This window comes from Myxocyprinus asiaticus, chromosome 17 (assembly GCF_019703515.2).
Source record: "Myxocyprinus asiaticus isolate MX2 ecotype Aquarium Trade chromosome 17, UBuf_Myxa_2, whole genome shotgun sequence".
In the NCBI taxonomy this organism is placed as follows: domain Eukaryota; kingdom Metazoa; phylum Chordata; class Actinopteri; order Cypriniformes; family Catostomidae; genus Myxocyprinus; species Myxocyprinus asiaticus.
This window is the reverse complement of record NC_059360.1, coordinates 35,073,295-35,088,895: the sequence shown is the minus strand read 5'-3', so window position 1 is coordinate 35,088,895 and position 15,601 is coordinate 35,073,295. Positions and strand designations below refer to the sequence as shown.

At 37.5% G+C, this 15,601-nt stretch overlaps 1 protein-coding gene across 1 annotated transcript in view; it reads right to left on the bottom strand.

The window, feature by feature from the left end:
* Window positions 1-15,601, bottom strand: part of LOC127454735 (ankyrin-3-like) — a 110,404-nt gene that overhangs the window by 68,430 nt on the left and 26,373 nt on the right. The window contains exons 2-7 of the mRNA XM_051722106.1: window positions 10,685-10,786; window positions 10,187-10,285; window positions 9,828-9,926; window positions 8,306-8,404; window positions 7,852-8,037; window positions 2,538-2,636 (exon numbers count right to left, since the gene is read on the bottom strand). Of these exons, the coding sequence (XP_051578066.1) occupies window positions 2,538-2,636; window positions 7,852-8,037; window positions 8,306-8,404; window positions 9,828-9,926; window positions 10,187-10,285; window positions 10,685-10,786 (684 nt within the window). The remainder of the gene's footprint in view (window positions 1-2,537; window positions 2,637-7,851; window positions 8,038-8,305; window positions 8,405-9,827; window positions 9,927-10,186; window positions 10,286-10,684; window positions 10,787-15,601) is intronic.

The window sequence follows — 15,601 nt, the reverse complement described above, 5'->3', positions numbered from 1 at the left end:
CAAAAATACAGGACAAGAGAGGCAGACATGAAAAAGACTACCACAACTCTATAGATGAAATCTATAAAGTAATTATGTTATATTTTTGTGAAAATATACACAGTATTCTATATTGCACAAAAGATTTATTGAGAATGGAGGGGAGGGGGTTTTCAAACATGACCCTCGGGCTAAAGCAGATTCATGCATGTGTTTGTTTGGGCCTTGCTGGCCATCTGACACTTTAAAGGGTTATAACAGCTTCAGCCGGGATGGCAGATGGCACACACACACACACACACACACACACACACACACACACACACACACACACACACACACACACACACACACACACACACACACACACACACACACATGTTGGCATGTGTGTGCTCACGGTGCCTAGGGCAGATCATTTAGCCCATTCATCAACACACTTGTGGAACATTATGCCTCAGTCTGGTACCAAACTCTACTACACAATAATGGAATACTGTCCCCATCTGATGATGAAAGGAACTGCTTATAGCTGTCTTAACCACAGTTATACTAAAAGAGGTTACTGTGAGGGATCAATAAAGGGCCATGAACCTGGAAATCTACAAAATTTGGGACAAGGATTTCTCTTTTTATTTTCAGGAAGATAGAAGTCAAATTTTTTGCTGTAATGTTAGTTTTAAAACAGAAAGTTTAGTCCCAGTAATGAAAGAAATATGGGTTTGGAACAACATTATGGTAATTAAAAGATTACAGAATTATAATTTCTATTTATGAAGTATGCTCACGAGTACACCCTTTTGTTTCTGTGATGTGCCTTTGATGTGCCATTTTGTGGAATCATCACTTTAGCAGACTTCACGGCAGATTGCTGAATAAAAGTCTAGGCAAGGGGTCGGCAACCTATTTGATATTTTTAATTTTCCTTGTTAATCACTGTTCCAACGAAACCTGCACACCATCCACCCCTACCCCACAAGGTCCACTTTTGAAAATGCTTCTATTTTGCATTTTTCTAATTTAATACAGCTTATTTTTCATTACAAATTATATTATCAGCATACATTTTGAGTGAAAAATTGCGTAAGGACATTGCTTTGGTTGTGCTTTGGCTCTGCACGGATGAATGTGGTTCGAGGCACCGGTGTACACATGGATACAGGACATCTTATAGACAAATAAATAACGAAAGAAAGGAAAAGATTGATATCCGAAAACATGTCATCTGAGCAGGTAAGTGCCATATCTTATGCTGTTGTTTTGATTGGAAAACACTGATGTTTTAAATAAATGATGTTACAAAAGTTAGGCAACTCTGTCGCTTTCTTAAATACTTATTTATTTTATGCAATAAAAATGTCAAAATCCTAAACCTGTTAATTTCCAGGTTTCATTTAGATTTTGAATCAGACTTTTGTCCGCACAATGCGTGTTTGTGGTTGTTCTTTTCCTTAAATAATGTAGTTTGAGTCACCGTCGTATGCTCTGTAGGAAATCTCAAACATTGCGTATCTTTTATTTACACTGCCATTCAAAAGTTTGGGGTCACTTGACTGAAATGTTTCTCATGATCTAAAAACCTTTTGATCTGAAGGCGTATGCTTAAATGTTGAAATTAGTTTTGTAGACAAAAATATAATTGTGCTACCATATTAATTTATTTCATTACAAAACTATTTTGACATGTTTTTAAAATGAATGACTTGTACTGAATAATAAAGAAAAGCAGCCAATAAAAGCCCAGCATAGATGGGAACTCCTTCAATACTGTTTAAAAAGCATCCCAGGGTGATACCTCAAGAAGTTGGTTGAGAAAATGCCAAGAGTACATTTCTGCATTCTTTCTAGTCAAAGGGTGGCTACTTTGAGAATGCTAAAATATAACACAGTTTTTTTTTTAGTCACAACATAATTCCCATAGTTCCATTTCTGTTATTTCATATTTTGATGACTTTACTATTATTTTAAAATGTGAAAAATAATAATAAAGAATAAGTAAGTGACCCTAAACTTTTGACTGGTAGTGTACATCAGGTGTTGTTCTGAAATAAAAAAGCAAGAAATAAAATAAGAAAATGAAAGACGTCACCACTCAACGCGACCAACGCAAAGCGGACGAGTTTACAAGTGCTTGATCTGCGTCTTGGTATCAGCGGCTCGTGATGCATACATGGTTTGCACACGCTAGCTTGTCCACTGACTAGCACAGTCTCATTGCTCTTTAAAAGTGTTTAGCTTCCCGTTCAGTTTATAACCACATAAAACACCCTACATGATTATAATGAAGGATAACATCAAGAGGTAGATTGGCATGCAGGTACAAGGGACCTAATTTACATAAACTACTAGCACCTCTCTTTCACTGTAGCGTGCCAGTGATTACCCCTTCACGAGCCAATGATGGCACGCATGCTATAGGTTGCCAACCCCTGGTCTAGGCAGTATTACGTCACCAATGGTCTCAACAGGGCATTTGGGACAGGGTCATATAGACAAAGGGTTTTTTTTTTGCTCTCTGATCTGGTCCTCCTGAGCAGCAGATGGAGCTGTGATCTTACCCTTGCCATGAAGTCTACTGCTGCCCCTCTGTTTAATAGTAGTGTGGCAACATTGATGTTTCCATAGTGGGCAGCAATGTGGAGAGGAGTGAAACCGCTCTGTAAAGAGACAGACAGAAAACAAAATGGTTAATCCTTAAATGCATGGCTGTTTTGCCAAACGTTATTACATACCTTGGGTCTTTAGCAACCCAGCACTTATATCTTTCACAAATGGACCTACATAATTCCCAGATCATGTAAAAAAGCATTTCTAAGACAATTAGAAAATAATAGAATATAATATATTCTGTTATATTTTGGTATTTGTTTTTCTTATATCAAAGAGATGATGCAACAAATGATAGAATGGGATTAATTACTTCCACGCTGAAATTATATGAGACTCAACTGGCTGTCAAACACTTACTGAGATACACGTAAGCTACACAAAAGCTACACATACCAGCCGTCCATATAAGCAAGGTTAGTAGTGCTTACCTAACAGAAGGGTGAAAAGAAAAATGACTATGAAATATTTAAACCAATGCGTTATTAAGTGCTAAAATGGATATAGTGGAAGCATCGATGACCTACGTGGATTTGGCAAAGTTCATTTAAATTAAAAAGCGTGTTTATGTTACATTTGCCTTGTGCATTCAGGTTAAGATTGTTGTCTTTGGTGGTCAGATTAGTTAATTGCTGCTGTCCATTCCAGTGGTTCTGAACTGTGGGAAGAGTGACTATGATATTGAAACATATTGCCTGCAAGTAACTGGCAATCTTTTCTTTTTCTTTTTGTTGTACTGTATGTCAAAACAAGCTCTTTTGGCACTATGGTTCATATTATGATTTAATGGACATAAAACGTCGGCTCAATATATGAAAAACTTTCATTTGTGTGATATGAGCAATATCACTGTCCTGAATTTAAAACAATTTGGTCATGAAGTTCGCCACTGTGACATAATTGTTTCCATTGACTGGTGGGTTCTAAGGCAACAATTTACATCTATAACATTTCCGCAACATTACACTCACCCGTATAATGTGTTTGGGGAACAGCTTTTAATAATGTGTATTAAAAATCTTTGATCCTTGCCCAGTCTCAAAGTTCACGGCACGTGCCTGACACATACAGTATGTATTTTCTCAGGGACTTATTGAGTCTAAATAGATGTACAACTTACAGAATTTCAGTAGTACACACAAATGACAATAGTCATATCATAATGTTCATGTGTTGTACTTGCTATTGTTTACTTCCATGTTGCTTCTTCATCAAATAGCAATGTCAAATGTAAATCAAGTCAATCACTGAAACAACAGCGCTGCCTTGAGTAACAAATAACATGTATAATATGTACAGTATGTGTCCACGCATATGGGATGCTGATAATTCACCACCATTGCGCAGAAAATCGACATGATATAGTAGTAATTGGTATGAATGTGGCACTTATTTTTCTTGTATTAAACGAAGAAATAGATATCCTGTGATAGCAAACTTAAATAGATATGAAATAATCATGAAAATATGATTTATAGAAGACACTATTACATATCTCGGGTCACTACAGACCCTACACATTTTTAATAATTAAACAGTTAGGTTAAAAAATTGATTTTTATAAATGGACAATTAATTAGAGAGAGATTGTAGAGTACTGAAAAAGTGGTAAAGGAAGTGGAATGAGGTCCCGGGTCACTTAAGACCCGAGGTATTCATTTAAGGGTTATAAACATAATTACTAGTCATTTAGTTACTTGAGCTTCCTTTTAAACCTCTTTGTGCTAGAGAGATTTTAAGGAGTTATATTGAAGCACAATAGGAACATTTTTTATAAATTCTATGATCCCAATTTCAAATTACAAATGGTGAGATTTAATCAGTATTAGAGCTCACAGTTTGGTATAAGAGACCACAGATAGTTCAATCTGGATTCTATAAATTCCATTTATTTGAAACTCAGAGGAAACAAGGGTTAATGGATCTGAGTGTGTTATCAGAATATTTTCTGTATATGTTATTTTGAATATGAGACACAGCTGCTGTCGAAGCAGGATGGAGGCATCCTATAGGCTGCATTGCAGTCAAGGCCTTCCAGTCATGGAGATTTTCATCTCAATTAGCTAATAATCCGCCACAAAGCAGGTGGTGCTCAGTGCAGCCCTTCCCCACCTCTGTTTGCCCTCTCATATCCATGGGAACAAGACTCCACTCACTTTGAGGGGAATCATTGCAATTATTAGCCACAGGCGTGAATGGAAAAACTGCAAGGCTTTAAATATTTCCAGTATTAAACACCATGAGATTTACAGAGCTAACTCTAGAATAGAGACAATACATAGGAACATTGTCTCTGATTACCAGGGCATCATAAAGTCATCATGGATTACCCTAAGTAATCAGTGCTCTCATGTATCTTTTCACTCAGAAAAGACATCACACAGTGGCATATCCTGGAATGCATTAGGAATTAGGAATATGACATTGTAGACACAGCTGTTAGCTCTTCATATTGACATTGTTAGTTGCAATTTGGCAATATTTTCTACCATGCAAAACTATGTGAACTATAAATCTACACAGACAAACTGTTGTTGCTCGCCATGTGGACAAACCAGACCATGCACATATGCAGATTACTTTTTTCCAGCTGTTTAATTGATACCAAGGGAGATATTTTGTCTAAAGGCCCATGCACAAGGGAAGGAGGACTAAACTTACAGACCATCTCATCTCTGTAGCTGGCCAGCCGGTTTCCTTTTTCACAGCCAAGCCAAATGTATCACAATCTCTTATGCTCAAAGGAACAGCATGCTACTTTCGTTTAGTAATAAAAGAGTTTAAAAGGTCAGACTTAAAATGTACCATTTTCTCAGTTCTGCAGTAACTGGATGTGCCAGTGAAGTAACCTTTGCATTATGTAATATTCTGATTCTAGTAAATGTCTCCAAAAGGCTTTAGACTGACTTACAATCATTAAGAAGTTATGGCCACTGTGACGGCCTATTCACAAAAAGGCAAAAATTTTCCGACATGACAAACATCACAAGATCTTTGTGAACTCCACACAGAGTCTGAAATATCACATTACAATCCATTGTTTTTCCTTCAGAAACTAAGTTGTTTTTAGAACAATTCTAGAGATTTAAAACCATTCGTACAGGTTTCCAAACATTTGTCGAGATAAAAATTTAGCATCAGACTCTTTTTTATTTAATTTGTAAATATTTTTGTTCAACTTTATTAATATCAATGTTTTGAAGGTTTCCAAGGGCATAGTTTTTTATTTATAATTTTTTTTTTAGTGGTTGGGGTGCCATGGGGGAAAACACTATAAAGGGGTGCTGTAGTTTAAAAAAGTTTGGGAACCAAAAATCTAGAGGTTATGCTAGTGTACTCCTAAAAGCTGACAAAATAAACATTTAGCAGATAAACATTTGCAATTTATTATCTTTCTTATTTGGGAAAATAGATGAAAATAGACATTTTTGTCCAATAAAAAGCTTTCTAAAATGAGAAAGTCCCCTTCTTCTTATACCCCCTGCCACCGACAAGAAATATCAAGTAGCAAATCATGGTTTTACTAGGCTGACATAAACTAAAGACTATTTCGTCATAAATAAATAAAAAAGGACAAGCGCTCCAATATGTCCTGCTCAAACTTTCTGTTTCAACACAGGGGGAAAAAAATATGTAAGTCAAACCATTTCATGGGTCTTTAAATGTGAGCAATAGTAATGGTCATGTTTCATGTTTGATCAGGATAATGTCCAGCAAAAGTAGTTTAAATCTTGCTTAATTGTGCTTTTGGAAATCCACATGTTGAGGATTCCTGGAAGGTAAAGTATGTAATTTTTTTTCAACGTTTAAATACTTTCTCCTGTCCCTGTTTAATGTGCAAAGACAACTATAAGTAAGCCATAAAAACAGCAATATCTAAGATCAAGTGACTTTGTAAACTGATATACTGTATGCTCATTCACTTATGTCCATGGCCGCCAATGAGGTAACAGTTTATTTTCACCAAAAATCATAACTAACACGAAACAAAATGACTGATCCAAAACTCCTTCCATCAATCAGAAAGCTACATGTTTAGAAGGAACCCCGGCCTGTAGCTGCAGAAATCAAAGCATGCTTCAGCCCTCTACCCAAAGCATGGTCTCATTCTTACATCCCCAAAGAGGGAGGATACATAGTGAACGAGAAGAGAAAATAAGAAATGGTACAAAAATAGAGATGGGATAAAATGGGTAGTAGCAACACTTGGGGGTGTTCTATGCAAAGCAGGGGGTGGGGGGTCAACATCTTAATGTTTATTACGGGTGTACCTCTGTCGTTCTATTCACCATCATCTACGTTGAGATGTGAGGAAAGGAGAGAATGGGCAGTTAGTGAACACTGATAGGTAAACAAAAAGAACAAAAAGACGCATCTTAAGACAGTGTGGGAAAGTGAGTGTGTTAGAACAAATAAATTAACACATATAACACCTTTAAAAGCAAACCATAAAGAGTATACATTAAAATGCAATTGATTATGTTATTAAATCGATGTTTTAATATACGTTTTTTTTTTTTTTTAATACTTCGTCAAACTACAGAGTGCGAGGGGGATGTCTATCAGAACAGTGGTTCTCAACTGGTGGGTTGTGACCCAAAAATAGGTTATATGTCTGTTCTAAGTCTATTTTAATAAGGTCGTGCACATCGGGGAAAAACATTGCTAAATGCAAAAAAAAAAAAAAAAAAAAAAAATATGCAGCTAAATACATAATCGTTGATAGTTAGGATAGTAAAATAAATGGGAATCTTTTAAAATGGAGGATAAAACTGATCTTTTGTTGTTGACATCAAAGGCCCTGTCTTATGGAATTTTGGTGCAAAATCTGTCACTTGGTAGAAGCTAGCCTAATTAGGCAGATGCCAACATGGACAGGTTGTGTGGCATCCTCTCATCCACGAAAACCATGAACAAAAGTATGCAAAGTCAAAGAAAATAAACAAAATACACGTTGTGTTAGACCTATGCAGATCATGCTAATATTCATTGTTATTACTTTAGTTACTGTGTTGGGTCGCCACTTGATGTCCAATGCAAAAATCTGGGTCCTGAAGCTAAACCAGTTGAGAACCACTGTGTTAGAAGGCACAAAAATAGTATGAAAGTGTCCAAATAAGAGGATCTAGGAATGTACATTTGTCTTTCATTGTGCTCTGTGTTTGGTGAAGACCTTTGTGACTTTATGAAAAACAAGGGATAGACAAGATAAATAAAAATAATGATCAATGGTTGAACATGTTTGCAAGCATCTTTCAGACAGACCTTGGACTCTACATCTGCGTTGTGGTCATTCTGAAGAAGCAGAGCTGCAGATTTGGTGTCATCCTTGCGGGCGGCGATGTGGAGAGCAGGCAGACGGACTTTACCTTTCGTGTCATTCTCTAACAACAGAGAAACCACCTGATCATGACCCTGCTGCAGGGCTACAGCTAATGGCGTAAATCCATCCTAATGGGATCCAAAGAAAGAGGACATGGAGAAAGAGAGAGAGAAATAAGGGAGGGTTTTATAACAGTTACCTCTTCTATTCCAAAAGACACCTGAGTATCAATTCATACACCTCATATATTATTTTGTTTTACAATAAAATCTTTGTTGCAATTGTAATCAGAGAAAGTGGAGGGAGGTAGGAAGCACTTATCTGTAAACTGCTCAAGGTCACTCAGTCTCAACACAATAATCAATAAAAGACTTGCACACATACACACATACGCACCTCAGTGGCAATGCTCTGGCTGGAGTTGTTCTCCAAGAGGAAGCGCACCACATCCAGATGGTTTTCCTGAGCTGCCATGTACAGTGGGGTAAAGCCATTCTGCAACAAACATTGCATTAATGTTATGTAAACATTTCATTCTCGTAATTAAAACATAATTTGGATTAACATGAATTATAAAAATATTAAACATTATAGATCAGGATAAACCATTCAAATTCCAATGGCCCCAAAACAGGGGTTATTAACGTCCCAAACACAACACCTCCAAACACCATCTACCCATGGCAGAATGTCATGTATAATATTTTTAGTCCCAAAGCTGATGTCACATACATCCAACTGAAACCAGAGACTCTGCATTGGGATGCAGAAAATATTTTTCACCAGACATTAAACTGTAGAGCTACACACAAACACACACACATACACACACGCACGCACACACACACAAACACACACACACCTCATCTCAGCTATACTCTGCTGAGCAACCCACCCCCTCCTTTTTTACAAATAAAAAATCCATCAGAGAGAGAAAGAATTAAATATGTTTGTGTGTGTAAAATGAAATAAAACGTTTTACAGTTTTCAAATGTTTTAAGAAGCAGAAATTTGCTATGGTAACTGGACATCCATGTTATTAAGGCAACTCTGTCATTCTTAATATTTTAGAAATCAGCTGCAATATCCCTGGAGGGGATGGACCCCTATCACACCCACCCTACTGTTACCTTAGTGACCCTGTTCTCATGGCAGCACATGGATGCTGACAAAGCAGGTAAATAGACAGCAATGCTTTATGATGAGGGAGCGTCATGCACGGATATAAAACACAGCCTCCCTTTATCATCATAATTTATCTATTCTACAGTATATCTTAGCATTAACATACTTTTGCTTATAGTTCAACATCCATTTCTCATTATTGTGTGTGTATATCTAATTCTAATGCCTTTAAATGGGACATACTCTATCATGTCAAACAGGGATTTCCTTGCTCATTCATCCTGGCCCACCAGGATGAACAACAATGTGAACTAAGCCAGTATGCAAAGCCAATCATAAGCAAGGTCATTTACATATAGAAGCAAAGGTACAGAAGCAAAACCTTAATTCTCAGAGAGGGTGCAAAATGCTCTTATACAAAGAAATTACACTGTTTTTGGTGTAAGAAACCTGACTAACACTGTCAGACAAAAATAAAATGCTAAAAACAGTAGAATATTCCTCTTTTAACAAGACCTGTGTTTACATCTGCATCTCTTCAGCTCAGTGCAGGAAATATGGTTAATACTGGCATCTGAGTAATGTAGGTGGCCTTCATAGCGTACTGAGTTCATGTTCAAAGCAGTGTGTGTGTGTGTTTACGTGTTTAATGACTGTGCTTGACCACAAAAATAGCACAACTATGATAGATAGAGAGTGTGTACGTGATCTGCCTTGCATAAGTCCAGCTGGACGATCCAACTTAGTGAGTGTGTGTATTAAAAGGTATTTTTGTGATTTGTGAAGTGCATACCTGGCTTTGTGCATTGACGTTGGCTCCATTGGTCACTAGTTCTTTTACCACGTCCGCCTGTCCAGCCAATGAGGCAATGTGTAGCGCCGTGTTTCCTTTCTGGATTAGAGTAGATGGAGAAATGACAGAGTGAGAGAATGAGTGGCATCTCTCCATTAATCTCTCTACCACCTGTTTGTGTCACCCCATCCAAAGGGCACATTTTTCCCACTGGCAATATCATCAGCTATGTATTAAAACAATTAAAACCTAACCATAAACCTAACCCTAACCTTATGGAAACTCCCCAACATAGTGTGTGTGTGTGTGTGTGTGTGTGTGTGTGAGAGAGAGAGAGAGAGAGAGAGAGAGAGACTGACCTTGGTTGCTGCATCTACGTTGGCGCCCAGTTTGAGCAGCTCAACCACCACCTCCACATGCCCCTCTTTGGATGCCAAGTGCAATGCATTCAACCCATTCTGAAACACACACATGCAAACCAACTAAGTTTGGCTAATGAACACGATAGAAATACTGGTCCAACACTAACCAGAATAAAACACTGCAAAAGTGACTACTATGTATACCAACAATAATACTATACAGTTTAACTTTACTCGGTGTAATGACAGTAAAACAACATTAAGCGGAAATTAAAATTATACTGTTTTGCATAGTAAAAACCTGGTTTGATCCATCCATACAGGCACAGAAGTGTACGTTCTAAAAGTGACATCATTGTGCCGCTTGTGGCAGTGAAAATTGCTTTAAATCTGTTTGGCAAACTGCTGGTTCAAATGGTATTTTCTGCACAATGCTGCTAAACAAGTCTTAAGAGTGATGACATCTTGTCGTATGGTAAAGGAAATTATTTGTACCTGATTACAGATGTTGATGTCGACACCAGTCTTCAGGTAGTCGAGTACCTTCTCAAGGTTCCCTGCCCTTGCTGCCCGCAGGTAACTGGCATTGCTGTCCGACTGCAGAAAACAAGAAAGAGAGAAAAAGAAGCAGTTGATTACTTCTTCAATCAGTAAGATTAAAGGTCAAATCAAGGGCAACTGGGAAGTCATAAATGGTCAGCAACAAACCAAATGCATTTACAGCTTTCAGCCTTGCAAAAACAGTGACAGAGCTCATTAAATCAATTAAATTTGAAAAGTTTATGAAAGGATTCATACCAACTCCATCTTTGCTCAGTGCCATTAGTCTATATACAGTAGACGCACATATTCAGAGAAACATCAGCTTTAGTGTTTAGGAGTCTACGTCCTACAACTATCTTTGATTCCACACAAAGTTGCAGAGGACATCTAAATATGTAGCAGTCCATCTTTAAGCAGATATCCCAGTGTAGTCATAAAAGCTTGTCTCTCATCTGAAAATACCAAAAAAGCACACTAAATAATAGCTTTTATCCAGACACAGTAACCCTCCCTTTTTCTCTCTTTGTCTTCTTGTCTCTCATTCAGGATTTGTCTTAACTTCTCACAGCTGTTGTCTTCAGAAGGACAGAACTGTATTTTGTACCCCACGTGTGTATATAGCAGAGAAACGTGATTTGGGAGAAAGCAAAAAGACTAGATTGATGTGTGTGTGTGTGTGTTTGCGTGTGAATGTGTCTTCTTTTGTCAGCCTCAGTTTGATTTTGTAACATTGTGGTTGGCATAAGCTGTCACAGCAAAATTACAATACAGTACATCTCACTGACACATGGTAGGGAGTAGGGACTCTACACTGGCTAAATAGCAAATTATATTTTCTACTCCCTAACCCTATCCATACAGCTGGACTTTCTGTTTGCCAACCAATGATAGACAGGGGAGTGTTTGGGAAATGTACTTAATCATAATTTTTGCATTACCGTTTAGTTACACTGTTAAACACACACACACACACACACACACACACACACACACACACACACACCCATGCACACACGCACGCAAGCACACACACATTATCAGAGTAAAAAATACGAGAGGAGTTATCACTGAGACACTCACACTGGGAATTCCTTTAAAAGAGAGTGGCTATATTTAGTTTCCACTAACCCTACTACAACCCCCTCTCTAAATCTATACCTCAGTGTGTGTGTGTCTGTATTTTGGCAAGAAGATCTGGAAAGAAACGGGACTCACTTTCCAAAAGTAACTCGTCTGAGTTTGACAAGCAGAGTCTTTGCTGATACATTATGAAGATAATTGGTGCTCGTATTCATCTAGTGACAGATACACTCAAGAACAGCCCACACAGAGAGTCCAGATGAGTTACATGAAACAGTGAGGTTTTGTATAGACCTTCTTCACAGAAGCCCCATATTTGATATTTGACGTGAATGAAAACAAGGCTGTGACGGATAAACTTACAGTCTCTTCCATGGCATCCACATTATAAAGCTTGTAGACCACATCTACTGTATTTTTTACAACCATTTTTTTTTTCTGGAATTTCTTGGAAAGATGCTTTTTTATTTATTTATTTATTTATTTATTTTTTATGTTTCATCAGTGAAACAATCCAAAACACTTAAACAGCAGTACAAACCATTGAAGAGACAATAAGTCTATCACTCACAGCCTTGTTGTCATTCCCATCAAAAATGAAGGATGGCGCCACAGTTCACAACGTTTATAGGTGTGTCTGTGTGTGTGTACATTTCTAAATTCTTCTAAGATTTTCTGTTAAAATAAACTAAGCCCATTATTTAATGTCATTTATGCTACCTATTCCACAGGAGAAACCTCAGTTTCCTGTGTGTGTGTATACGTTTGTCTGTACTTGTATCACTGGACGCACTGTACAGTCTGTATAAAGATGGATTAAAAGCACACGCAAAAGATGCCTTTGCTCAGGAGGTAATGCTTACAGTAAACGATTTCTGCCGCACACACAGAACATAAAAGACACAGAGAGAGAACATTGTGCAACTCTGTGCATGTGTGTGGTTCTCTTTTCATTTTTTCCCCGTTATCTCTGAGTTAATGAGTTTTTCCAGTTTGTTACCCATAACTTCTTCCCTGGAGGATTCTGTATGGGAAAATAAAACACACTCACACCCACTCATAGTTTTGTCAATATTGACAATATTATCACGTTAAAATGTTTTATCATACTTTTTTTCTAAAGTACTGGTGCATTCAATAATACAGTATGACTACTGATTTTCTATTGAATAAGATCTTGATTTCTAACACAAATGTTAGTTGCAAAAGTTCAACGTAAGGCACGTTGTGTGGAAACAGTGCCCTTAAACAAGACTTTTAACCCCTAATTACTCCTAAGGGATTGTCTGTGCTATGAATAGGGCCTATAATGAAAGCTTTGGACAAGAATTCTCTGCTCAATAGCTAGTAAATAACTAAACCAATGCTGAAGCCACTAACCAGTGCTAAAGTTTGTGTTACATTACAACACAATGCACATTGGAAAACTTACATGACACACTATTTTATCAAAGCATTCACACAGTGCACACATAACATTCTGTAATAAATATTCCTATGCAACAGCATCATATACTGTGACAAGCTACCTTCACAAAATATTTAAACAACTGACTCAGAATTTCTTTCAACACTCAGAATATATTTTTTATGAGGTCCTTTAATTTGATAGGACAGTGTAAAAGTGACCAATAGAGCACAACTGTGCCCACCTATTTTTCGTCCGTCATGCTTCTGAAGAATTTTTCCCATTCATTTTTTTTTCTCCTGTAGGGATTTCATAAAGTACTTCATAAAAGAGTTCTAAGCGATGAACAAAACTAACTAGCTCCAAGGTGAATCACAACATTACAAACTTGGATTTGAAGCAACGACAATCCCATGAAGCATTGTGGAGGATGTAATTGAATTAAAAACAATAGAAAAATATAAAACTATTAATTTAAATCTCTTTATTATAAGAATCAATTTATTTAATGTATATACCAAAATATTCAGATAAATACAAATAAAGTAGTTTGAGAGTGTAGGGAGACTGATTCAGTTGCGTCTTTGCAGTGCATCATGGGAGTCACTACTGGGCTCTTTTGCCGCGCGCAGTTTGGTGGATTTTCTCCCTATGGAAAATATGAATGGGATTTTTTGCTTTCAGAACCAGACTGTTGTGCTCTGCAGGGAAAGAGTGTGGGATGGTATCGGAAAATGACCAGAGCTGGAATCAAACATGGGTCGCCGTCACATAAGCACCACCATGTAAAATGAACTACTTGCCACATCTCTGACAGAATATGTCAACACCTCCATAACCTCCACTTGTCCTCTGTGATGTTTCACAGCATTTAAATAATCTGACCAGGTCCTCCTTTATCTTTGCTTTCTCTTCTTAATATTATATTGAAACCAAATATGCTCCTATTTCCATGCACAGGAGATAAATATTTTCTCAGTGAGTAAAACACAGGGGTATTTTGTGGGAGATTTTGGGAAACAAAAAAAATATGTCTTGTGGATGACTGAATAAAAAACGTTATTTTTTTAAAAAGCACTGTGAACACAAATAGTGTTACTATTGTAGCGTTACATTTGTTCTACTCTTTCCTTGCACTTTGAGATACTGCTTCCATGTAGAACAATGTTACAATGCAGTCTTATACAATTTTATACAGTCTCATGTACTATAGTAAACTCTTGCAGACAGGGTTTTACTGTTTACTGTTTTAAACAGGTTTTCTAAACACCCCATCTATCTGCCATTGGCCAGACAAACAGGTAATCCCACCCAAACTCCTTTTATTGAGTCAATATTGCGGCTTGGCCAAACCAACAAACCATGCACAAACCAAGTGAAAAAAAAATTATTTTGGGAACAACATACCTGTCTAGTTGGAGCCCTGAACCTTTATAAATGCTCCAGTTGTATAATTCATCTCAAGCATGGGAATCGGAAAAGCCTTCTCTGTTTTAAAATGGTAGGCATCAATATTTCAGTGTGGGAACTTTTCTGAACGTTCTATGCATGTACAGAATGACAGTGCTATTACCACACACACACACACACACGCAGTTACAGATACACAAACACAGACCGAGTGGAGTTACATAAGACATAGTGAGTTCTCTGGGAAACTTGGTTATAAAAAACATTACAGAAAAAGACATGAGAACAGAAGATAAAATGTAAGGGCATACTCATACAGCTAAAAAATTTAGTGACAGGCTTGTGTGAGGATGACAAATCTGTTACTAACTTAAAGCCCATTGCAACCATTTGCAACCACAGAGTGAGAGAGAGAGAGAGAGCGAGAGAGAGAGAGAGAGAGAGAGAGAGAGAGCATTTAAAAGTGAAATGTGTATTTTTATGTTAAAGTAATTTCTCTTATCCCAGCATAGTTTGCAGACACAACAATAAGTAAACCATTCGTAGGATGATTTTGCACTCTGAAATGTGGCGCTATCAAATAACTTGCTCTGTTTATTTGAGAATCCCAATCAGCTCAACCTCACAACATTGGTTCAAACAATGGCGTGAGGTTGGGCCAGGACCACCGGTTTGTCCAACCAATGCAAATCATGGGGAGTATTCAGGGTTATTATTTTTGTAATTCCATTTGGTGATGCTAGTGCAACATGATCACACGCGAAGTCAGCATGTTGTTTCCGAGAGTTCCAGTACACATTATGCTGACTCTTGCATCAAACATTTTTGCATCGACTCAAGTGTGTTTACCTTCCCTTGTGGTGCGTCGGCAAAAAAACAAAGCTTCCAGTCAGTGTGGCAGCAGACAGGGCGACTTCACATGCATTCCTGTCCTCCAACAACAGAGTCAGCATCCAGGGCTGTAGCAATGA